Here is a 24,117-nt window from a genome sequence, read left to right as displayed (position 1 = left end):
AAAGGCCAGAACTATGTGTTTAATGTATCAGGAACTCTAGAACTATTCTAAAAGAAGCCAGAACTCTCAATAGTTAATGAGTTTCCACGAAATGAGACGCTAGCTTCACATACACATCCGCGGCGGATCGTAGGTGCCACTCTCGCGATAGTGTTAGCACTAATTCGAGCGGCCGCGGCGCTAATTTCTCCAAGATCCGGTTCAGGAATCGCGAGAGATGGCGGCTCTCGATAATGAGAAATAAAGGTTATTCCGGCGTGTAGCCGAAGCAGTGATGAAGAGGGGAGGGGGGGGGGGCAATAAAATCTCGAGGAGAAACGACGTGTCCGGGTCGCGGTGTCGTTTCGTCGCGGGGACGCGGACCCGCGCGCGAATCAGCCTCGCCTGGTGATTCGGATCCGCGACCGGTAATGGTTACGCGCTCTATTATTACGCTATCTTTAGGATGTATTCAAAATAGCGGCGACTCTTTTCGCGCGGTGGAAGGGCAGACGTGCGCCAGAGAGAACGGCGACGCGCGTTACTCGTTGCCGCACGTATTTACATATACATGCACCCTGCGGGTGCACTCGCGCACGCCGTCGGCGGTTCTCATCCCTCGCCGTTTCCGTCGCTCAAAACGACGCAGTTCCGTCGACGGCTGCGTCGGCGGAGCCGCGAGCGACGTTTCCACCTCGGGAATCACGCTCGAGTCGATATATATTATATATGTACACCGCGTACACATATATCCACCTCCCTCGCGATCTGCCGTCGCGCGTTGTCTCTGAGAGAACGGTGCAATAGGCCTGTGTCCACGATGCTAGAACTTGGTCCAAGTTCTACTTCCGAGGAATGCGTAGCCAATCAACTCGTAGCTTTTATGGAATAGCTGCGAGTTGATTGGCTACACAGTTCTCGGAACTGGAACTTGGACCAAGTTCTAGCGTCGTGGACACAGGCCTAAAGACGCGCTGTCCGAGCTCGGCCGAGCCAAGTCTAGCGGCGTGACACTCGCGAAAATTGGAAGGATAGCGCGAAATAATCCACCCGCGTGAAATTGGAGCGTCGCCCTCGACGGTTGACGCGCCCAATTTGCCTCTCGAGAATACTCTGTGGATGATCTCGGGCGTCCATATCGCGAGATTGTCGTGCGCGCCGATCCGAGGATAACGGAAGAGTCGAAATAATGTCAATTTGACGTCATATTAACCCTGTGACGGTGAAAACGCGATATAAATTCGGCCGGTACGACGTCAAATTGACGCCACTTGGATTCTCTTTTCTCGCTGGGGATCGGGAAAGGCCGAGCGATCGCGTGAGTTTCACGAGGGCCGACTCCGGGTTGAGAGCCGCTGGCTCGCGAGCGCACACAATGACTACCTGCGCGCGCGTACACGCAGCACACACGCGCAGCGGCATCGAGTGGATCAATAATTTTTGATACTCGCGTACGGGACATTCAAAATACGCGCTCGCGGCGCATGCAACGCAGTTACGTCGCGTCGGCGACGACGGGGCGGGGGGAGGGAGGGGAAACGGGCGGGGCGGGGCGGGAAAGGGACAAACGCAGGGAAGAAAAGCGCATGGAAAATGCCCCGCGGATCGCGGGAGGCGAGATGATGCTTCCTTTACATGGAAAGCGGAGTCGCGCGTGTGTATGTGTGCGCGCGCGCGGCGAAGTCGCGTCGAATAGCGGCGCTTCGCGTTCCGATGCGCTAGAGACACTCGGGGAGTCCGAGCGATCCGCCATTTTTAATCGATATAAGCCAGCCTCGGCCGCGGTGCGCGGCTTCAATGGAGAATAGACGCGATTGGTTTCCGCGTGAATTTTTACACGATTTTACAGAGATACGCGCTCGGTCGTACGGGTACTTGCCTGAGCGCGCCCTTCGGCCCCTCCCCTTCCTGCCGCCCTTCCGATAAAAATACGCGACACGCGTCTCGCTGGGTAAACTGTTAGATTAGATAGCGGATTGGCGTATCGATCGGCAATCGCGGTGCTGAAAGCGCGTCGCGTCGCTTCTGCATCCTCCGTGCGTCGAGACTCGACGGACGAGTCTCTCGTGGAGGTGAATTCACACCGCTTGACTCGAAAATGCCAGGACGTCGCGCGCGATTGGCTGCTCGCGAGAGCCCGCGATGTCCCTTTCCTGGGACCCGCCGATCGGCGGAAGCGGCTTTAGAGATGCCTGTGGTTGAAGAGGCTTGAAAGCTTCCGCGGATGATTATGCATTCTTTCTGTATAGCCGATGGTCGAAGGCGCACGTTACTTCCGTGTGAGGATCTAGACAGAATGTCTGGTTTAAGGCCGGTTGTTTCAACCTCTTGGTAAGTTAGCTAATAGTTGAATCATATGTATATCTTTGTTTTTCCTTTAAATCAGACCAAGATAGACATATAATTTAACTGTTAGTTTGCTTACCGAGAGGAAAAGCTGGCCTTTAATGGTTCAAACAATGCGTTACGTTCTATCCTTGTTAAAAACTACGCACAGTAAAACTGTCTTATGTCTTTCGCCCTAAACGTGCGTATCGGGTGTCAGCGTTTACGAGAAATAAATATACGCGCGTAAAGCTGGAAGCACACGAAAAACTTGAGCAGTGAGATTTAAGACTGAAGAATTTCAATCAATCGGAATTTTCAGCATTGCTTCAGTTTCAAGATGGCTGCTTACGCTCTTTACTCTCAAGGCCCGAACACGCGAGAGAACTTAAACGGTAAAACTTAAGACCTAAGGGAAATGACCAATGAGAGTCGAAAGCGTAAGCAGCCATGTGAAATTTAAGCAATGCTGAAAATTCCGATTGATTGAAATTCTTCAGTCTTAAATCTCACTGCTCAAGTTTTTTCGCGTGTTCGGGCCTTAAGATATATAATGCTAACAATAATTGAACTCCATAAAACAGTATCTGGAACTAACAAGCCTGTTGCTCTGCTAAGGCCTTAACGCTAATTAAACGTCTTGAATACAATTCTAATAAGAAGAAGTTAATTAAACACACGCTTTAATGCTACATTTTTACGTGCTGTCTGGAAGTGGGTAGCTTTTTTTTTAGTAGGAAAGGTTTGACAAAACGTTAGGTATCGTTTGGATTTATCGTTGTTAGCAAATTCTCCTGCACTGCTACAATTGGGGGACCGTGTAGGTCTCGCTCGTCGGTGCGGACGATCTCGGGGCAGCGTTTCTGCTCCTCCGAGATCGTACGGCGAAGTCGAGTTTCTGTCTCTCGCATCTCGGCGCGATGGCGATCCCACCCGGGTCTGGTTGCGCGCTGGTAAGCGGCAACGCGCGTCGGAAATTATTCTCGGATGGCTTCCCGTTTAAGTCGATAAGCCGCACGGAAATAATGTAGCCCGCGGCGCGCGCGGACGCGGAATCGCCGGTGACAGTAAAACGCTAAATTTGAATGAAGCGCGCGACCTCGCGCGAGATTTTTACGGCGTGCGTCGTCATAACAGATTATATTCGCGCGCGATATACGGTGAGAATTCTCTTATTGACGGGGAGAAAGAGAAGGGCAGGGGGTGAGAAGGAAGAGGAGAGTGGCGAGGACACGGGAAGAAAAGAAGGAGGGGGGTCGTGGAAGGAGAAGGAGAAGGAGAGAGAGAGAAAGGTAGAAGAATGGTAGGAGGAGAAAGTGAGAGGGTAGAGAAGAGAGAGAGAGAGAGAGAGGGGGGGTGCGAGGGGGCGAGAGATTAAGATCGGTATGGCGGAAGATAAAGCGCGCAGACAGCGGACTTCGATTTGGAGCTGTGAATACGCCGAGTAATTTACGTAATTTCAAATATCAACGTTGTCATATGGCGTCACTTTATCGTCGCTCAGACGTCGAACGCGCAAGCCGTTTGTGCAAGAATCGTAACGTCGCTCTTCCCTCCGCTCTCCCTCCCCGTCCCCGGTATATCGATAACCGGCAGGGATCCGAGAGTGCGGCGATCGAGTTGGGTGCCGGGAGCGACGATTGCGATCTCTCGCGAAAAAGCCCTGGCCTCTCCGATTCATCGGCGCGCGGCCAGCCTTAGCTGCGGCCGAGATAGGGGCAGCGGCGCGGTGCGGGGAGGACGCGGGGCGTGGGGGGGGGGGGGGGGGACGACGGACGACCGACGAACGGCGAGGCGTGCATGCGAACGCCGTGAACGTCGCCCCGCTCCGCCCGCGCCTCGCCTCGCCACGCCGATCGCTCCGATCGCGGCGCGGCGCGGCGCAACGTTCGCGCTGCATACGGCGGGGGGAGGATGGTCGCTCGCGGGAACGGCCGGCCGAGCGAGCGGACCTACGCTTCGCTATTCCGTGCGTTCTAGCGAAATAGCTTCGTGCTGAGACCGAGTCCGTTCTTCGTGTGCCCGGGAGCCGAGTGTAAGTCCGAGGAACCGACCGCCGTCGCCGCCGTCGCCGCGTACGAGAGCCGCGTGTTTCGTGCGCGAACGAAGGGTCGCCCGCGCGGCACTCCCCGCGGTGGCCCTTTTCTTCCTTTGCCTTTCGTCCCTGCGCGCCGCCACCGCCGCCGCCGCCACCGCCGCCGCCACCGCCGCCACCGCCGCCGCCGCCGCCACCGCCGCTGTTTACCGTCTAACCTTTTCCGTGGAATTTACGCGGCTACGCCGATGCTGCCGACGTCGTTCGTTCGCGAATGTGTCTCGCGGGGCGGGGGAGGGCAGGGGGGAGCACGCAGGATCCGACGTCGGCTGTCCCTTAATCGTCCCGAGTGACCCGATGTGTGACGCTCGGTTCGAGGTACGTTTTTTCTCGGCGGATATTAAAAAAATTGTCCCGTCTCTCTTTCTCTCTCTTTTTCTCTCTCTCTCTCTCTCTCCTTCCCCCCCTCTCTCGACTATTCCGTTCTCCGTGCTAGCATCTTTATCGTTTCCCCATCTCTGTGTATCTCTCTCTCTCTCTCCTTCTGTCTTTGTCTGTTTGGTGCCGCTCCGCTCGTTCACCGGGAAGTGCGTCGCGGGTTGCCGCGTACACCACAGTGTGACGTTCCGTCGTGCTGCTCCGACTAGAACGGAGCGCCCCGAGGTCCGGACCGGAGCGCCGAGCCTGGCATACACGGACGTAAATAATGTCGTGTTATCAAACGATCGTACGTCGTCGCGCGACGCGCCTCTCCCTCGTCGTCGTCGTCGTTGTCGTCGGGTCGAGCTAAGCGCGCGGCCGCGAATGGCTCGAGCGCGCGATATTTCGGGCGTCGAACAAGCGGGGTTAGACACCGCGCGGTAATTGCGTCGTTTAGGTTAGGGTCCTGTCGTGCGATGTCGTGACGTTCGGCTAACGGGTCTCGGCTCCGCGGGGCCGGCTATAGAAAACTTAGATTTAACCTTGAACGGATCTTTTACGCTCCTCTTTCTCGTTTTGCCGCTTTGTGCTGCTCCGATCGATAGCAACGGTTGTAGGAAAGACGAGCGTTCGGAGTGGGTTTACTTGGAGACTGCCGGGGGTTCTGGAGTCGCCGATAAGACGGGGATAAAGAGACGTTCGGATTTGTTTCCCCCGCTTGAGATCGATACTTCAATTTAGCTACAGATCGCCTTGTTCTCTCCATTTTGCGACGAGTTACAGCGACTGGATATTAATGTTTTTTTTTTTTACGCGAAGCTCGACCGAATGATATCCTGATCACAGATCCTTCGGCAAGTCTGAAGCGAATTGATTTTTAAAGAGGATTTCCTTGGAGATAAAACGCAACGAGGGCTTGAAAAGTTTCAGTGAATTGTAAATAAACGACAAGGTTTCCAAGTGAATTTTTTACTTTCGCAGAAATTCTATTCGCTTCACTTCCATTGCCGCGCGACGTCCGATATCGAGAGACTCGACAAATTGTGTCGACAGCTCCGCAAAGATCCGTTCAACATGTTTTCTGCGGTAACTGTTGCCGAGAAAATTTTATTTCGAAACTTACCGAGCGACACTTGATTTGGCGAGCAGAAAATTTTTGCGGAACATACTTGTTGCAAAATTATGGTGACATTTGGTTTATTTTTCAGATCTCCACTGGCATGGAGCTAGGAGCGCACTGATAGCGTTAGTTTACGAGGTATTACAATTTATCTTTATCCTTTCTGTAATTAGCATTTTTTGCAACTTGAAGCAATTACGATTGCCAGAAGTATTAGTTAAAAAAATTCTCTAATCTGTATATTTTATGTGTTTGCGATGTTTTTTGTATGTGCGATTTTTATCTTTTGTGCTAAAAAATTTTCCGTTAAATTTTATATCGATGTCTACAATCGTTTATATTTTCTCCTCTATCGCTGCCAGTTCTGCGTTTAACAAGTTGAAACTGCAAAAGAAATTTAGATACGCTTTACAAGTAAAGTGAACCCGTTTTATTATAATGGAACGCAAATTACTCTTTGCAAACGTTGCACATTACTGATAGGTGTATTTGTGTTTTATGCGCAGATCTTGGTTTCTATGCATTGCCTGCCAAAGAAGAACTGAGCCCAATGTTTCCACACAATTCTAGTTCACATGAGATTTCTACAGAAACAAATGCCTTCGTACAAAATTCCATGGTGAGTATTTACGTGTATATTGCGGGGATTAATAACTTTTTCTATATAGCACCATCGTGAATCGAAAATGAATGTTACCGAGATTATCAAGTTCTCGATTTCAATAAAAATTGTCTTAATAATGTAAGAGTGATAATGATAATATTGATATTCTTAGTGAGGTTTTAAAACTTTGTAGATACACGATATGACGCATAAAATATTATTTATAGACATTACTACAATCTGGGATTAATTGCATCATTTGTCGCACGAATATTTAATTATCTGCGTTTACATATGCAGATACATGAAATTACCTTTTTTTAAAATATTATTTAGTTGTAGATTTGTAATCTTTAAATCAGGATTATCTACAATTATCACAATTAAGACCTGATATATCTTATCTTTGTATGTTCGTAATATTGCTTTAGTTTCACATTATTGCATCACAGTTTACATGTTTATTTATTGGTCTCACTCTAATTTGTTTAAAGATAAATATTTTCATTCTGAAAGGAGCGTAAACATATCGGTTTTTTTACGCTGTTATAGGGGGATGTAGTAGTATTAGAGGAAAGCAGTCTGGATGGGGTGGGGGAAGGGGAAGGATCAGAGCACATTAGGTACTGTGATATCGAATCGATAGCAAACAGCAGCATGATGGCAGCACCTATTAGCCATCCCGAAGCTACCGCCGCCAATGACTTTTCAACCGTCCTGCTGAACCAAGCTGGTGAGTAAATTAAATATTTCCACGATATTTAGTAAAGCACTCCTGCTTTACATATTCTTTGAATTCTGTCTCATATTTATTTATTGTTCTATGTATTGATATACAAAGATGAGTACTCGAAAAATTTCCAATATTTATTATTTTGAAAACGATTGTAAGGCTGAATAAAGTTATAAGCTCAGCTGACAACTATTTAATAAATTGAAAGCATGGGTAGTTAAATAATATAATTTTTTATCTAAATACTGTATTTGTGTTGTACGAAACATTTGGTTAATATTAAATTGTACAATTCGTACATTTTCTTATTAATGACGTTGATATCTTGTGAGTTGAACAATATACTTTTAATAATATTGAAGAGAATAAATGTTTATACATCTCTGGCACAGATGTTGGAACGATAAAGTTTTACATTTACAGCGCGATGTTACATTTGAATTGCAGGTGAGTTCAACTCAACCGGCATAGGTAAGGCCTGCCAGTCAGTGGCGCCAGCAACCACAAAATACCCAACAAATCACCCTCAAATCTGCGATAATAATAATAAAATAAATAATCACAAGAATGCAGAACATAATCATCACAAGTACAGAAAGCAAAACACACCGGGCTTGCTTGGTCTGCAGCTGGGCAGCTCCGCCAATAACTCTAAGTCTACTTGTAAGACATTAAGTGATAATAAGACTAGCTTTAGTACTGTATACATTAGGGTACACATAAGGGTAAGTGTAAATTTTGAAAGGGACGAAGTGTGTTACACCGTTGGGGTACCTAGCCTAGTTAGGATACCCAAGTCTGATAGTCCCCAACGGTTGTTGCGCCTCCCTAACTCTGACGACAATTACTCCTTACTAGGGTCCTGCCTTGACCTAGGCGACAACAATAAATTTAAGGCTAATTTTAGTTATGTAAGTAATAACAACTCCAAGTCTGTGATATTGCTCAGCTCAACCAGTTACAGTAACCATTACCTCCTCTTTAGTGGTGGCTTTGACGAGATAGCTGCTGTTATCCCGGTACTTTGTATTAAAAGGGACGATTCTACCACCACATCGAATAGAATGAAACTACTAGGTGATAAGTACGCCCTAGTTACCAGTTTTGCTCAGATCTCTAGACTGCTTGCAAACGATAGAATTCTGGATGATTGTAACTCTGACATCCGAGTTTGGCTGAGCCGCCGAATAGCACGACACCTCTTGGAATCGCATTTGAACGTCAACTCTCGAATACCGGTGTCTGTTTGCGCTCAGAATTTCGCGATGTACACCGCAAGTTCTTCCATTACGCTTATCGTTTCCAGAAACGAAGTAATTGACCACACTTTGCGATCTTTCCTGAAAAATCTCACACAACTATATGTACAATCTTCTATTTCTCCATTATGTAATGTCACTGTGACCGAGCTGATGCAACACATATGTGTTCCACTATTAATAATATGTAAAAGTAATGATTACAACGTTGGTAATAATTATAATGAATATTATAATAACGAGTACAGTAACGTTGGTAGTATTGAAGAAGAAATTAATATTAGTAATAATAATCCAGATGTTATCGGAGACATTGTTGACATCGCTGTGTGCTACAAGACTAGTGTAATGACTAATGTTAGGATCTTAGGGTCTCAAAATGATGGTATTAGTTGTACCGAAGCAACAATATATACTGTTGGTGCTCTTTTATTTCAGGATAACAATAAGCCTCTAAACACTTGTTTTAAGATTAGTGGATATAGGGGATTGGTCACTACCGATCGCGAATCTAACTCTACCATTAAGTCTGTATTTAGGTCTAAGTTCAGCGATAAGTGTAGTAATGTTAAGTTTGAAACATCTCATGCCGCTCGACTTGACGAATCTGACAACAGTAAGCAAGTTAAGTTGACTGTCAACATTCCTATAATGACTACCTGCAAGCCTACGATGACGCTTACATGCCAATCAGCCACCGTCGCATCCCAAACAATTGTTGTACCTGTATCTCGGGCGGAGAGTCGCACGAACGACAATGAAATGCGATTGGAATATTTCAATATACTCCAAAATGACCAAATATGTATCCAATATATGTTGCTAAGTCATACAGATGATCTTAATAAGAATGACTTGTGTCGTTATGACGCAACTAAATTTAAAGACGCGCAAATTTATGCTATTGACAAGCTCAAGGCTACTACAACATCGAAAGATGACGCTCAGTTGATCTGCAAATATCACCGAGATACTCTTAAATACGACCAAGGTCGTAAGAACGATGACGATAATATGCAAGCCATCATATGCAACGGCAACGAAGCTTTCTCTCTATCGACTACGATATGTCACCTCCTAAAGCATTATGTGCGTGCATTAGTTTCTGTTTGTCGAACAACGTACAAGACCAACAGGAACGAATACGAAGTTAATCGGCGTCAACTACGATCTATCTTGGACGTCCAAATTCGCAAATACATCCCGGAGTTGTATGAAAACTACAACGAGTTTATTGCAAGCTACAAGCAACGTTGGGGCATACCAATGGGACTGCGCTTGCTAGGAGGTGGAGAGAGTTCCTTGAACAGCGGGGGAGCTGCAAATTGGGGAACGACGCAAGCCACTACGCCGAATAATAATAATACCAATCAGAGTGGATGGGGTGGTACACCCGGTAACCCACCCGGTAGCGCTAATGCGCCCAATAACTGGGGCGGAAACACTGTCAACCGATCTGTCACTGGTAATCCAAATCAAAATCAAAATCAAGGACCACCTGGAAACCAAAATAATCCGGGTAAGAATTTTTATTGTTAAAACAACTTGGAATTTATATCTACATATATATACAAATTTTTTATATTTCAATTACATCTTTTCTGTAATAATTATATTTCATTTGTGTTAAACTATACTTTTCAAAATCTTCTAAAATATCTGTAATTTACAAAGACAATTCTATTTTTTCTCATTAGGCAACGTGAGTAAAGTTAATAATCCCAATCAGCAATCGAATCAACAATCTGGTCCGCCAACGTCTCAATCAAATAACCCTACCCAAGGGAATCAGAATAATAACCAATGGTCTCAGGGAAAATCTAATAACCCAAGCGGTCTTGGGCAAAATCCATCGGTGCAAAACAACAACAGTAGTGGCGTACAGCAGCAGCAATCTTCAGGTTCAAGCGCAAACAACAATCAGTCCAATAATCCTACCCAAGGAGCTGTAAGCATTGGCAACACATCAACGACTAATAATCCGTCTACGAAGCAACAACTCGAACAACTCAATACAATGAGGGAAGCGCTTTTCAGTCACGATGGTTGGGGTTGTGTAAGTAAAATACAATACATATTTTAAAACTGTAACATTGATTTCACAGGGAAGATTGATTTGCACATTCCACAAACCTACAATTTGGACTTTACGAACTTATGATCTCGTTACTATGGACACTCTCACACAATCACACATGATACATACGTGCACGTACACTAATTTCAAACTTTGAAGCTTGATTTTCTCAAAAGGACAGGTCAAATAAAAAAGAGGAAGCAATTGATCTTGAGAATATCTTAATTATTCGTTAGAACGTCTCTGCAAACTTTTCATGGAAAATAGTAGTACGCAGCAATAAACTTTGTTAAAGAATTGCCATTTGTTCATTCAATATTTGATATGACAGCATGAATAATCGCGATATGACAATATGAATAATTGCGGTGCGAATAATTGTGCAGCAAAACGTAAATCAAGATACAAATTGGGACGTTCCAACATCCCCCGAGCCCAACATGACTAAAGACGGTGTACCGATATGGAAACCACCAGTGAACAATGGTACCGATTTGTGGGAGGCAAATCTGCGTAACGGTGGACAACCGCCGCCTCAGCAGCAAACGAAGACACCGTGGGGCCATACTCCCGCGACCAATATCGGCGGTACTTGGGGCGAGGACGATGAAACTGCAGACTCGTCCAACATGTGGACCGGTGCACCGACGCAATCCCAGCCGAGCGCAGCTCAGTGGACTGGTGCTGCCGGTAATCAAGCCGGTATGTGGGGAGGTAGGCTAGTGAAGGCTGGAGATGCCAGATCTATGTAGGTCAAATGTTCTTCCAAATTTCTTCATTTCGACCGAGAAATATTCCTCATTTTTCTAGTGTTACATTAGCTGTCTGTAACATGCCTGTTAGCGCATTGCTAACGTATATCCTTTATGTGACTATGTTCAGAAACCCGAGTCTTGTTCAGTTGCTACAACGCATTATAGTAGAGCTGTAGATAACGTAGAGGAAAATACTATTCTATACACGTTACGTCGTTTTTATTCTGTTTTTTATTTTTTTATTCTGAACACAAAGATGTAATATCTAGTTTGTTAAGAATTAATGTAATTAGATTTGTTAACCTTTCTTATATTCTTCACCTTTCTCTTTCTTATTAATACTTTTCTATTGAAAAATTACGAAGTAATTGAAATCTTTTGCTAATATGATAGTGTAGTTGAAACTAAAAAATTCTTTGGAAGGCTTTTACTTAACATATAATATAAGAAATGCATAATTATTTTATACATATTTTATAAGAAATCTGGTAAAATGATATACAGATATATTGTATTTTGCATAATGTCGTTTGACCGCCATTGGGGAATCCTGAACAAAGTTTCATATTCTTAAATCTTTTAAGATAAATAATTGGTCACAAAGTGTACATTAGAACTTACACTTGTATTTGCGCAGTTGAACGTAATGCAAGATAATAAATTAATTACATTATTATGCTTTCGACACATTCAGCTGCGGCTTATGTCTAGTGTAAGTGATTTGCTAGTTAATTGGACAGAGACACTCCGGCGTTCACAAAGCTTTAAGATAAAAATTGGGGGTGCAGTTCCAGCGATTTTTATTTGATTTTGCATATTTGCTCTTGCAAGTGCTGTCAGTTTTAAACGATTTTTATTATTTTTGTTTGAGAAAATGTTATGCTATTTATATGGACGTGCTATATGTTAGATGCTTTTACCCTAAGCCAAACATGTGCATAAAATTAACGACGGTGCAGTATACATACACACAATTTCTTTGTTCATATTGGTTCTTTTTTAACTGCGTTTTATTATATCTTGTTTATTATACATTACATTAATTATCTATAAAATTATAAATGTCTCCTATGCATCTGCACATAACTATAGATATAGCAATGTAACAAATTCAATTTGTGTGATCTATCACTTGCATAACAGAATAATTCTTTTTACTGAACAATATCAATATGTAAATTTATACTGACTGCTTTATCCATGACTGGTTGCAAAATCAAATTATATCGATTTATAAGTGATTGCCTTATTCGTTCGTGATCATCTGTTTTGTTTAAATTGTACATTTATAAATTGTAATAATGAATAGACAAATTTATAATAATAAGGTATGCATGTCACGTTGAGATAAGATCACTTATATTATCGATATGATTATCGCATATGACGAAGACTTGCGGTTACAAAAAACGTTGATTGTGACAGGATCCAATTGGGGAGATCCCAGAATAGATCACAGAGACCCAAGGGACTTACGATCCGTGGATCCACGAGAAATGCGTGATCCTCGAGATCACCGTATGTCCTTGGATCCTCGAGATCATATGCGTGTCATGGATCCTATGGCGCGCGATCCACGAATGGCCGACATGCGTGGTGATCCACGTGGGATATCAGGGCGATTGCATGGTGCAAACGCGGACGCCATGTGGAGCCAACCGCCTGGACCGCCTCATCATCAGATGGGTCACCAGCACCCGTCCGGGCCGCCAGCCAAGATGCTCAATCCGTCAAACATGAATCAATGGGCCGGACAGCCGCCGAAGGACATTATGCCCGGCAAACCGTCCGGTTGGGAGGAACCCTCACCGCCGACGCAACGACGCAACGTGCCCAATTACGACGATGGAACCAGCCTCTGGGGAAATCCGGGTGCTAATCAGCGTGCCATGCCAGGTAGCAAGGTTTCACATTGGAAGGATATACCTGCACCGAACTTGGCTCGTGGAGGTACGCGTTCGTGGAGCGTCCTAAAAGCGTCTATTTTTTTGTTTTGTTTTGTAAAAAGTTACTGAAAAAAATAATCTGTGCGCATGGCGTAGATAATGCACTAATTTTCACGTCTTAAAGCTTTATTGATTTAATATAATTGTTAACTAATCGCCGTACTCTCTTTACTCGCAGGCATGCAATGTCCACCGGGCATGCCTCAGAATAGAATGCCAGGTCAACCCGGAATGAAGCCGGATGTAAGTAATCCAATGTGGGGCCATCCCGGGGCTCCGGGTGGACGCAATGGAACGTGGACGGACGGACCGCATGATACTGCATCTTGGGACGATCCCAAGACACCGGCTACATGGAACGAGCCTCAATTAAATCCTGGTTGGGGTGGTCCGACTGCGCACAAACCAAAGCCTATGGGACCTGCCGGTAGCTGGACCGATTCTGATATGGATCCGGCTCCTAGCTGGGCACATCCTGTGAAACCTACTTTAACAAAGGAAGTTATTTGGAACAGTCGCGAGTTTCGTTACCTTTGCGACTTAGGATTTAAGGTAGGATATCTTCGATCTTTTTATTTTGCAGTTTACTTGATTTTACCGTTTTTATTTAATTGATTTATCATATAATATGTAGTAATGTAATTAACATAGTTAATTTTCATAAATATTTAAATATTTTGTTAAAGTATTTTAAGGATTTATAAATTTAGATTTGTTGAAATCTCTTTAATTGTCATAGTAGACGTACACACAATTCAACATTTTATTGAATTTTTGTTGAAGCGTATAAAATTTATTTTAAATATTTTCAATTTTAACTAATATCTTCAATCTTAAATAACATCTTAAAATATCAATAAACTTCTTGTGGAATATTGTGTAATACGTATATATTGTAAAGTATGTGATTATTTTATTTTAGAAAGAAGACGTCGAGGTAGCATTAAGGAATCGAGAAATGAATCGAGAAGAGGCATTGGAACTTCTCAATCAAATACGTCCTGTCGATCAATGGAGACGTCACGAGACACACTCGGGTTACGATCCGACACATCAAGCAACTACCACGCCAGCCTATCCTCGATTCAATCATGTCGGACAGCAGATGTCAGCATTCCCTCCGGTAAACTTACTAAACTCTTTTTAAACAGTTTTAGCAGAGAGAAGTTTTTGCGATTTTAAATAATATTCTGAGATACACTGATTTTATATAATAATTTTTTAAATGTAATCCTTCATTAACAGTGTTGATTTTAAAAATGACGGAGCAAAGATATTTGTTAATAAATAAGTTGCGCGTTGTGGTTTTCGTGAAAACTGCTTAATGAGTGATGATTGAGCGTGTGTACGTTTCGTTAGCATTTTATTACAAATTAACAATATCTAATAGCTGAGAGTGAGTTAAAGATATGAATTGAAATTGCTATACAATGCAAATGGGGAATAGTTGCTAACTGTTTTCTATGTGTATCCTATTTTTTTTTACATATTTAGGTATGGCAACGACTTAATTATTGGAGAAATCAAATATTCAATATAAAGAGAGATACAAATTCTTAGTTCTGGTGTTAGGAAAGAAATTTATTTTATAGGGTATATTAATTTGAAAGAGAGACAGAAAAAAGAGTAGGCTTGGGGTACAATTTGTATTTAACTTAGGGTGGCGGAGTGCCTAGTGGGGCAACCAGTGGGGGCGTGGGTGGGTCTGTCACCAGTGCTAGTCTTCTCAAACTTCAGCAACAGCAACAGCAGCAGACAGCTGTTCCGTTACAGCAACAACCAAGTACCAATACGCCGCAACCCCCTTTCAACCAGGTGAATAAGCTTACAAGAAAGTTCTATAGTTTCTTTTTATATTTATTCTTTTTCGGTTACAACAAATGCGCGAGGAGATAAATGTCTGATTTTCTAGTTGTTATTACCGCGTGATTTCCTTAATACAAACGCGAGTCTTGGCAACAAATATAAGTTTATTTCTATTTATTATTTTTCACATAAACAAACAACCAAGAATTGATGTTTCTTCTTTACTATCTACGAAGATCTAATACTATCTTCAATAATTATGATGCTATAATATTTCTTGTACGTATTCACATAGTGAACCCTAGATATAGGTATAACCTAGGTTTATAGGAACCCCTAAGAGACAAATGAAGTATATATCTTTATTGGATCGCAAATTTATAGGACAATCCTGTTAGGAACCAACAGCAACTCTCTTTCCTAACTTCTTATATTAGCTTAAGTTTACCTGTTCTGTTTTTTGATTGCATGAACATGCGTTTGATGCTGATTAGTCTTATGCATGTTAAACATTATTTTATTATTAATAACACATTACTAACTTTCTACACCAATATGTATAATTCTAAATGAAACAAATTTAGACTACAACGATGATGAATTCAGTTATTTATGAGATGTCTTATATCACACAAATGGTATTAATATTTTATAATTTTCAAAAGACTAGTAAATGTGATTTTTTATATAGTATGAATTTCCATGATACATATTAGGTTGCTTGTAATTCCTTTAAACGTACATATAGTTGTATATTCATATAATATCAAAACATATCTACATTTAATCGCATATTAGTTTTCGACTATAATAGTAACGTAAAATAAAATATTGACTACACTGACTCATGTATTCGAAAACATAATTTACATATCTATTATGATTAGTACAGATTATAATGAATAATGCTAATGATAATAAAATTAATTTTCAGGCATCTCGCGCATCACAAAATCAACCGAGTACACAGCAATTGCGGATGCTTGTGCAACAAATTCAATTAGCTGTGCACGAAGGATATTTGAACCATCAGATTTTGAATCAACCTTTGGCACCTCAAACTCTGATGTTATTGAATCAGCTACTACAGCAAATCAAAGTCCTTCAACAACTACATCAACAACATAATGTTCAAAATACAATGAAGGGCAGCAATCAATCGGCTCTGCAGATAAGTGTTCAGATCACAAAGACTAAGCAGCAGATCACAAACTTACAGAATCAGATCGCAGTACAGCAAGCAACGTATATGAAGCAACAACAGCAACATCCAGCCCCTCCGTCGCAGGCATCGGAATATTACAAAACTTCTGTGCACGATCCTATATCAGCTCTGCAAAATAGTTTCAGCGATTTAACTATGAACAAAGAGCCTCCGGTGGTACGTATCAGTTTATACAAAAGACATGAAATTCTGATGCGAGCGTAGCTATAATCTATAATTTTTATTTTTATCTTTTATAGAGTCAGCAACAGTCACGATTAAATCAATGGAAGCTGCCATCACTTGATAAGGACGGCGATTTGGTATCGAATGAATTTTCCCGTGCTCCCGGAACTACGAGCAAACCGCCGGCAACACCTGGCGGCTTGACTCAGTCACATAGTAGCCCGAACATGAATCCCTTGCTAGGTCAAGGAGATGGCACATGGTCTTCTCGACTCGGCGACAGCGGCTGGCCTGATCCGAGTAACAACGATTCAACCGACGGAAAGGACTGGCAACCAGGTGGTGCTGCATATACTGATCTTGTTCCAGAGTTTGAGCCAGGAAAGCCATGGAAGGTAATCCATTTCCAATACCGTCAATGATTACTATTTTTGCCGTTATAAAGCAGTATTTGCAACAGTATATTTAGAAAAATGTACGCGAATTATAGACGCACATATAACCAAAGTAACGTGTTAGTATTTAAAGCTTATCCAGGTCCACCTATATTTCATTTCATTTTAGGGTACCCAGATAAAAAGCATCGAGGATGATCCTAGCATCACTCCCGGCTCCGTTGTACGTTCTCCGTTATCTCTGGCCACTATCAAGGATACCGACACAATCTTTTCATCGAGCAGCAAAACTTCACCGCCACCGCAAGCAGCTAATCCCGATACGTCAATCCCGAGTTTAAGCAATTCTACATGGACATTTAATCCACCAGTTACCACACCTAGTGCATTTACTAGGTAATTTTTTTACAATAGATTTTTACAATAGATACTGCTTGCGTTTTCTTTGTAAATGTACATTTTTAAAACTTCAATTTATTACAGCACTTCCAAAAATACATGGGGAGAATCAGCTCCTCCGCCCACTGCAGTGACTTCGGAACTTTGGGGTGCACCGATGAGCAAAGCGCGCGGTCCACCTCCTGGTTTAAGTAGCAAAGGGGCTACAAACAACACGAGCAATGGCTGGGGTGCTGGCTTAGGAAGTGTTAGTAGATCGTCTAGCTCGTGGGGCCTTCAATCATCCACATCCGTCAGCAACTCGGCTTGGATATCTACTTGGCTTCTGCTGAAGAATCTTACTCCACAAATCGACGGCTCTACTTTGAAAACTTTATGTATGCAGCATGGACCGGTTCAAGACTTCCGTCTCTACCAGAATCATGGAATCGCTTTGACAAAATATTCCTCTCGCGACGAAGCAATCAAGGTAACAAAATTTATGCAATTTTTTCTTTTTAAAATTCTTGCTGCTTTTAATATTCGTTTGTTAACAAGTTGTCTTTTAGTGGCTGAAATATATCACGAGATTGTTGATTTTCTTTTCCAGGCTCAAGGAGCCCTAAACAATTGCGTCCTGGGTAACACAACGATATTCGCCGAGTCGCCCGCAGAAAGCGAGGTTGCTGCGATTCTGCAGCAACTCGGCCACGGCGGACAGCAACAGGCCGGCGGTTCCGGAGGAGCCGGATGGGGCCTTAGACCAACTAACAAAGCTGGCCCGCCGCCCGACACATGGGGAGGCAGCTCTAGTCAGCTTTGGGGCGCTCCGCCCACCAGCAATTCCCTATGGAGTAACGCGGGAATTGACAACAGCGATCAGCAACGAGCAACTCCCAGTTCTCTCAACTCGTACTTACCGGGAGATCTTTTGGGAGGTGAGTCGATGTAGAGAACGAGAGGCCATCCGCCCGAAAGCTCGTCAGATAATTGAGAAAATTCACTTGCTTATTACGCAAGTCCAAATATTGCAGTTTGGCTGACGGTTCGGCTTCGTGATCGAATGCATATTACTTCCCTTCTGATCCCCGCCTCTCATTCCTTTAAGATTACACGATTACATTTTGTATATCTTAGTATTATCATGTATTGATCAGTGTCTTTGACTAAAGCGGATACGAGATGTGTCTGCTTGTGTAGTCGTTGATGATAGGATGAGTATGTGAGAAGATGAGGGAATGGGAGGGGGAGCTTAGAGAGCGATAGAGGGTGTGAAAGAGAGAGAAAGAATGAGAGAGCGAGAAAGAGAGAGAATGAGACGGACGAGGTCTTCACGAAACGTCAATTATATTGCTAAGAAACGCAATTACTATAACAAGTTACTTAACAAAAAAAAAATTACTACCCTCGTATCCGCCTTGAGTAGAACACGCGTAAGCAAACAAAAATCGCAGCGGCATACAGCCAAATCGTGCGATAAATATCTAATTTTACATGACAAACTACACTCTACACACGTAACACATTCATAAAGAACACTTGACAAGAAAGGAAGGTACTTGCAAATATGAATTTTGCGGTCGCGTCATTACTCCGAGGAGATTTACGGATTGCGGAAGATCAAGCTGGACCAATTGCAACGGTCTCTTCATTAACATATTGGTGCGTGTATCGCGTGCGACTTGCATGATGACGATGCGTAACGACGAAGTGGCACTCTCGTCGTTTCAAGCCAATCTAGTAAGCATTTCTAATCTGAAGATAACGTGTAGAAGAAGGAAGAGGAGGAAAACAAAAAATAAATAAAAAAGAGAACTGCGCGCTCTCTGCCGTTCTACAGTGAACGGCCGGGGTGCTTTTCAATGAAGATTTTATCGGCCAAGGGTCTCTGATCAGGTCAAAGAGTGTTCCATTTTTGCTGGACAGTTCTGAAGACTGCAGCGAGTATCAAACGTAGACTGTATCAATCTAATCAAAAGAAAGAAACCTTAAAAAAAAACAAGCATTGACGTCGCTGCCTGGTGTTCTGCCCCAACCCCCGCCCCCCACCCCCACCGCACTCTCCGGACCCCCACGAATGTGGACGAAACGAGGAATGCAGGGATATCAGATCAACTGGGCAACGACGCAACGATACCAAATGTTATCGCAATAACGTAAATTTTATTCTATATTAAATCTAGATGCCACCTGTCGTGCCAATGTCCAGTGTGTCTCTTTACCATTTATTAACGTAGAGTTTAAATGAAGAAGAAAAAAAGGAAGAAGTACATGCGAAAGAAGGAACGGGGGAAAAACTGTGAAGATTGGAGGACGAAGGAAGACCGAGAAATGTGCTGATGAAACGGCTGACAAAGCGGTTGAAAGTCGGGTTTACTCCAAAGTAAACGTGAAGACGAGTAACGAGCGCTACGTACCGACGGCTACTCGGTACGCAGCATATTACGCTTCTCATTAGTGATGTTCGAACTCGAGGAATCACGATGATCCGCGTAAGATCGCAACGCGAGTAATGGCGATGTTACGAATTGTATGGCATTTATTACGGGCGCATTGCGGAGCTCGGTCTAGGTGAATTAAATTAGGTTTTTCTCTTCAACGTCAAAGGTACCTGAATGGACTAATAAAACCAAACGACGAACAAGCGAACCGTTATTTACTCATGCACAACAGTTTCCTTTTTATTCTTCGCTTCTCCGTGTCTCGGTGGAGTGTTTTTTTCTTCTTTTTCCCGGGGGAACGTTTCGCGAGATCAATCACTGGCGCAACCGCGAACGACATGAAAGAGACGGCTTTTTTTCCTTCGTGAACTGAAAGAAGTAGAAAAAAGTAAGAGAGAAATATATATATATTATATATATAAGCATATATGAAATTAGAAGGAAAAAAAGAAACAATCAGGATGCTGTTCAGCGAGACTCGCGCAATAAAAGTGAACAACTACATAAACACACATACGCTGATCATACACGTTTGCCACGCATGACTGAACCTGCATGCTTGCAAATGTCAAACACGCCAAGCTAAGGAAACGTACATAGTAAGCATTGGTCGACAATGATTCCGCCGCTTCCATGCGATCGGTCGATCCTCGCGGATACCGGACCACTATATCCTTTGGCGTATCAGTAAATCAAAATCATTGGGAATTTTTACATTTGTTGCCTTCCAAGGGGGAAGAAGGAAAGAGAGGAGAGAGTAAAGGGAGAAAGAGAGAGATCGCTTCTCGTAGGAGACATCATCAAAAAGTCACATATTTCGCGCATCATACGGCGAGGTGTATCGGTCCATGTTGAGGCCGCGCGATGAGAAATCCGCGTGGTTCGCCGGTCACGTCGCTTCGATTCTGTCGGCCAGTGTTGTCATGCGTAATATTTAATTTTAATATTTTCGTAAGGATGCATAATCTAAGATTATTCATAATTATTGTGTAGCGTAAATAGGGTTCAAGTGGAAGTGGTAAGAAGTAACGACGATGCGATTATGACGACTGTGAGCTGCCCTTTACGAAAACAATACAAGAAAAATGAAAAAAAAAAAGATAAAGTAGTGGAGCGCTGAGACTCGTTCTGTACATAATTGTGTCGTATTCCTGGGCGTAGGCTGTCACGCGGTTCGAGAGGAATTTTTAAGCGATAACACTAACGCGCTAACAGGCTAGACAGAGAATTAGTAGTATTAAGATGGTAGTATTTAAGGATGATGAAAGTAAGGCAGTGTGATCGCTTAAATTTTCAAATCGATTCTGCCTATCGGATGATCCATCCGTGGATTTCACTTGTAGATGCCGTCTATCACGTCCAGCTTTCCAACTGGCGTATTTAAGCCGACGGGGGAAATACAGTTTTAATCAAATTGACGTATTTTTAGTTGAAAGTAAATTTCCTACTGCCTTTCCAATTGCCTTTAAGATCAGAGTTAAGTCTCCGGATGGGAGACGAGTGGAACTTAAACGCAAAATCGAAAGCTGTCGAATTGATTTTACGCCTCGCGAGCTGCGCGATGGTCTGTTACCGAGGATACGATATAAATCTCGTAAATCTCCCATTACTATGTTATATGACACAGACATAACCCTCCCTCTGTACATACATATATGTATGTAATATATATATGTATGGTATAACGCCTCTTTACATTTTACTTAACAAAGTTTAGCAGTGTGCGACTAGTAGCGTGGGATATGCGAAAAAATCGTATTAGGTATAAAGATAATTATTACATGAACTTATGCTGCACGCTTATGCTATGTACCCTAAATTTATGATTATGAACTATTGATACTAATAACTAGGTAACAATATAGCTGTATTTGCGGGTGATAAGTTCTGACTAAAATTGGCTAAATAATCCGCTGAATGATATCTTTAAATAATTATTTTAAGACGTTTAAAAAGATTACATTAAAAAAAGATAGGCATTTTTAAATGGGGCAAGATATATAATGGCGTTCTAACCGTTCTATGATAGATTTTAAGGATGTAAACTTAGAACATAAGTGTTTGAAGACTTAAATTCATGAATGCAGGTAGGATAACAGTAGGGTGTGTAATAAGAGGAGGTACAGAAAGAAAAGAAATGGAGAAGCGTATGAATCGATGAACAGAACGATGGACGCGAAAGATAATTTCGAAAGATATTTTCGATGAGAAAACAGCGAATGAACGTACGAACGATAAGAAGGACAGAGTTAGAAGGAATGAACGTAGAAGGAAAAGTAAAAGCACAATCCAATTGCTTGCTTTCGCATAAAATGGAGCATGGAAATGAAGCATATGAAAGTGGAATGTGCGAGTCATTCGCATCTGTCAATACCTGCAGACATGCGTTTTCATTACAGTTTTCTTCTTTGCCTCGGTAAACAGTTTTTAAGTGCAAGGTAAGTTAGCGCGCGCTAACTTACGATACGGGAAAGGCTAATCGAGGGATTGAATAATATTTAAAGTATGAAGGGCCGTTAATTTTGAGAATCAAAGGGGGACTTTTCTCCGAGTTAGCCAAGATGAAATCGGACAACCTAATGCTGATTTGTTGTGATAACAGTGATCGATAGCCAAGGTATTTATATTTAGGTGTTTAGGGTCTCTTACGGTGTGAATAACGGTATGAGTAATCTGTATAATCTATCCAATGGATTTCAATATTAGTACCATAAAGTTTAATGAATAAGTTCAATCGCGTACGTCAGTAATAACAGTAATAATAATAATAATAATAATAACAATATCTCTATAATGATTAAATTAATGCGGTAGAAATCAACCAATTAGGAATAACTGATTAAAAGAGTCAGTAAAAATGGATATGAGTTGGTGAAAATGAATTATTAACTTTAATATATGTAGATATATACATACATACATACATACATACACATGCATATGTATGTGTATATACACATATAGCTCCAGAAAGGTGCAAAACGCATACTGTAAATGTGCGTGCGTGAAACTTGTGCGTATATATGGCATACGTAATTAACTAAAACATAATCATCGATCGATCGTCGCGACAAAATCATATGAGACGCACTAGGTGCTGCGTGCGAGAGGATAATGCACACTCGCATGCACACAATGTGCATTGCGCGCGTACTTTTTAATGCGATATAATAAGGTAATAAGGGAATATGAAAACTATCATTTTTAAATGATAAACACACTTTAACGATGCCGACGCGTGTAGCCTATCGCTTAATTATAATCTAACGCAAGTTAACTTTAATCTCTCTAACTCGTTGCCTTTCATTACATTCGATACATTTTACACGGACACCGACACGCTCGCGGATGCACATACATAAAGAAAAACACACAGAATCGCGAGATGATAAATAAATTCGGTGAAAATGGACTGACTAGCGAATGTAAGATAATAAACTAAATTCGTTAATACACACGCGCACATACCTTACGAACACTCGGTACAAAACAGTTGTTTTATTGGTGATTGGTAGCAGCTAAAAAGAGATAGGAAAGTGACAGAAGGCGGGAAAGAAATGTATGTTGACAGGGACGGAGAAGTAAATTATTCGTGCATTATTCCAACAGTGTGAGACTCGTACACTCTATTTCTAATTTGGCTTTAATTTGTACATACATATACATCGAGCACAGTACGTAGGGTTTAGTTTTTCTTTGCAACACTGATCAATTTTACAAAAATTGAAAGCATACGGCAGAATGGGTTAAGAAAAATCGGCTTTTTAGAAACGCGTTTACGTTAATTTTGTACGCTCATATTTTATGCAATATTTTATCATTTTATTATTAATGCAAAATATTTTTATACAAATGAAATAAGTAAGCGGGGTAGAGAAATTTGTAGGTCATAAGATATTTGTTCTGTGCAGGAAATACATCAGGATAACGAAAATGATGGTGGAATGGCAGTGCTTTTTAAACATCTGTTTCGTTACATTTGTGGCTAGAAAATAATGCTGAGAAACGAATGCTCCAAGCGCAAGAGCATTATTGCTCGATGCTTGTCGTATGTGATAACGCAAATAATCCTTCAGCAAGTTGTGTAATCGACGCGAAACTTGTGAAACGGCGATTCCGCGAAGACCGTATTATTTCGAGAGAAAAGAAACTCGAGCTCGTCCGCCCGACAAGATTTTGTCCTCTAACTTTTCAATCGTTTGCAAAACAGGAGGGTTTCGCATTTATGGTCGGAGCGTCAATCGCTTCATATCAGTTTGCAACCACAATGGTACAAATAATCGTATATATAACAGTATTTTAATCCCTCGTTACATCGCACGCGATTGTGCATAACACATGTGCAATAGTTTGCTGATCTAGAGTTATATTAGACGCTTACGTAGAATTATATTAATTATTAAATTAGATATATCGCGCTGCCGTTACACCATCATTTCGCGCTTTCCGCACTT

The 24,117-nt window shown here is 42.3% G+C and overlaps 1 protein-coding gene across 6 annotated transcripts in view; it reads left to right on the top strand.

Moving 5' to 3' along the window:
- Positions 1–19,265, top strand: part of LOC105569984 (trinucleotide repeat-containing gene 6C protein) — a 33,834-nt gene extending 14,569 nt beyond the window's left edge. The window contains exons 1-16 of one of the 6 annotated variants that reach the window (XM_012026878.1): positions 4,247–4,339; positions 5,968–6,017; positions 6,386–6,498; positions 7,036–7,216; positions 7,664–9,994; positions 10,173–10,531; positions 10,939–11,254; positions 12,733–13,257; positions 13,432–13,805; positions 14,176–14,376; positions 14,913–15,068; positions 15,994–16,440; positions 16,524–16,844; positions 17,014–17,240; positions 17,328–17,712; positions 17,833–19,265. In XM_012026878.1, the coding sequence (XP_011882268.1) occupies positions 6,430–6,498; positions 7,036–7,216; positions 7,664–9,994; positions 10,173–10,531; positions 10,939–11,254; positions 12,733–13,257; positions 13,432–13,805; positions 14,176–14,376; positions 14,913–15,068; positions 15,994–16,440; positions 16,524–16,844; positions 17,014–17,240; positions 17,328–17,712; positions 17,833–18,174 (6,234 nt within the window). In that variant the 5' untranslated portion in view covers positions 4,247–4,339; positions 5,968–6,017; positions 6,386–6,429 and the 3' untranslated portion in view covers positions 18,175–19,265. Of the gene's footprint in view, positions 1–4,246; positions 4,340–4,902; positions 5,039–5,967; positions 6,018–6,385; positions 6,499–7,035; positions 7,217–7,663; positions 9,995–10,172; positions 10,532–10,938; positions 11,255–12,732; positions 13,258–13,431; positions 13,806–14,175; positions 14,377–14,912; positions 15,069–15,993; positions 16,441–16,523; positions 16,845–17,013; positions 17,241–17,327; positions 17,713–17,832 lie in introns of those variants that run through there. The other 5 variants (XM_012026879.1, XM_012026881.1, XM_012026880.1 and 2 more) reach the window with 5 other exon arrangements.
- Positions 19,266–24,117: the final 4,852 nt, after the last annotated feature.

Source organism: Vollenhovia emeryi, unplaced genomic scaffold, assembly GCF_000949405.1.
Source record: "Vollenhovia emeryi isolate VEMERY1.0 unplaced genomic scaffold, V.emery_V1.0 DF939122.1, whole genome shotgun sequence".
Lineage (NCBI taxonomy): Eukaryota > Metazoa > Arthropoda > Insecta > Hymenoptera > Formicidae > Vollenhovia > Vollenhovia emeryi.
The sequence above is the reverse complement of the archived record's forward strand: the minus strand, read 5'-3'. Positions and strand labels throughout refer to the sequence as shown.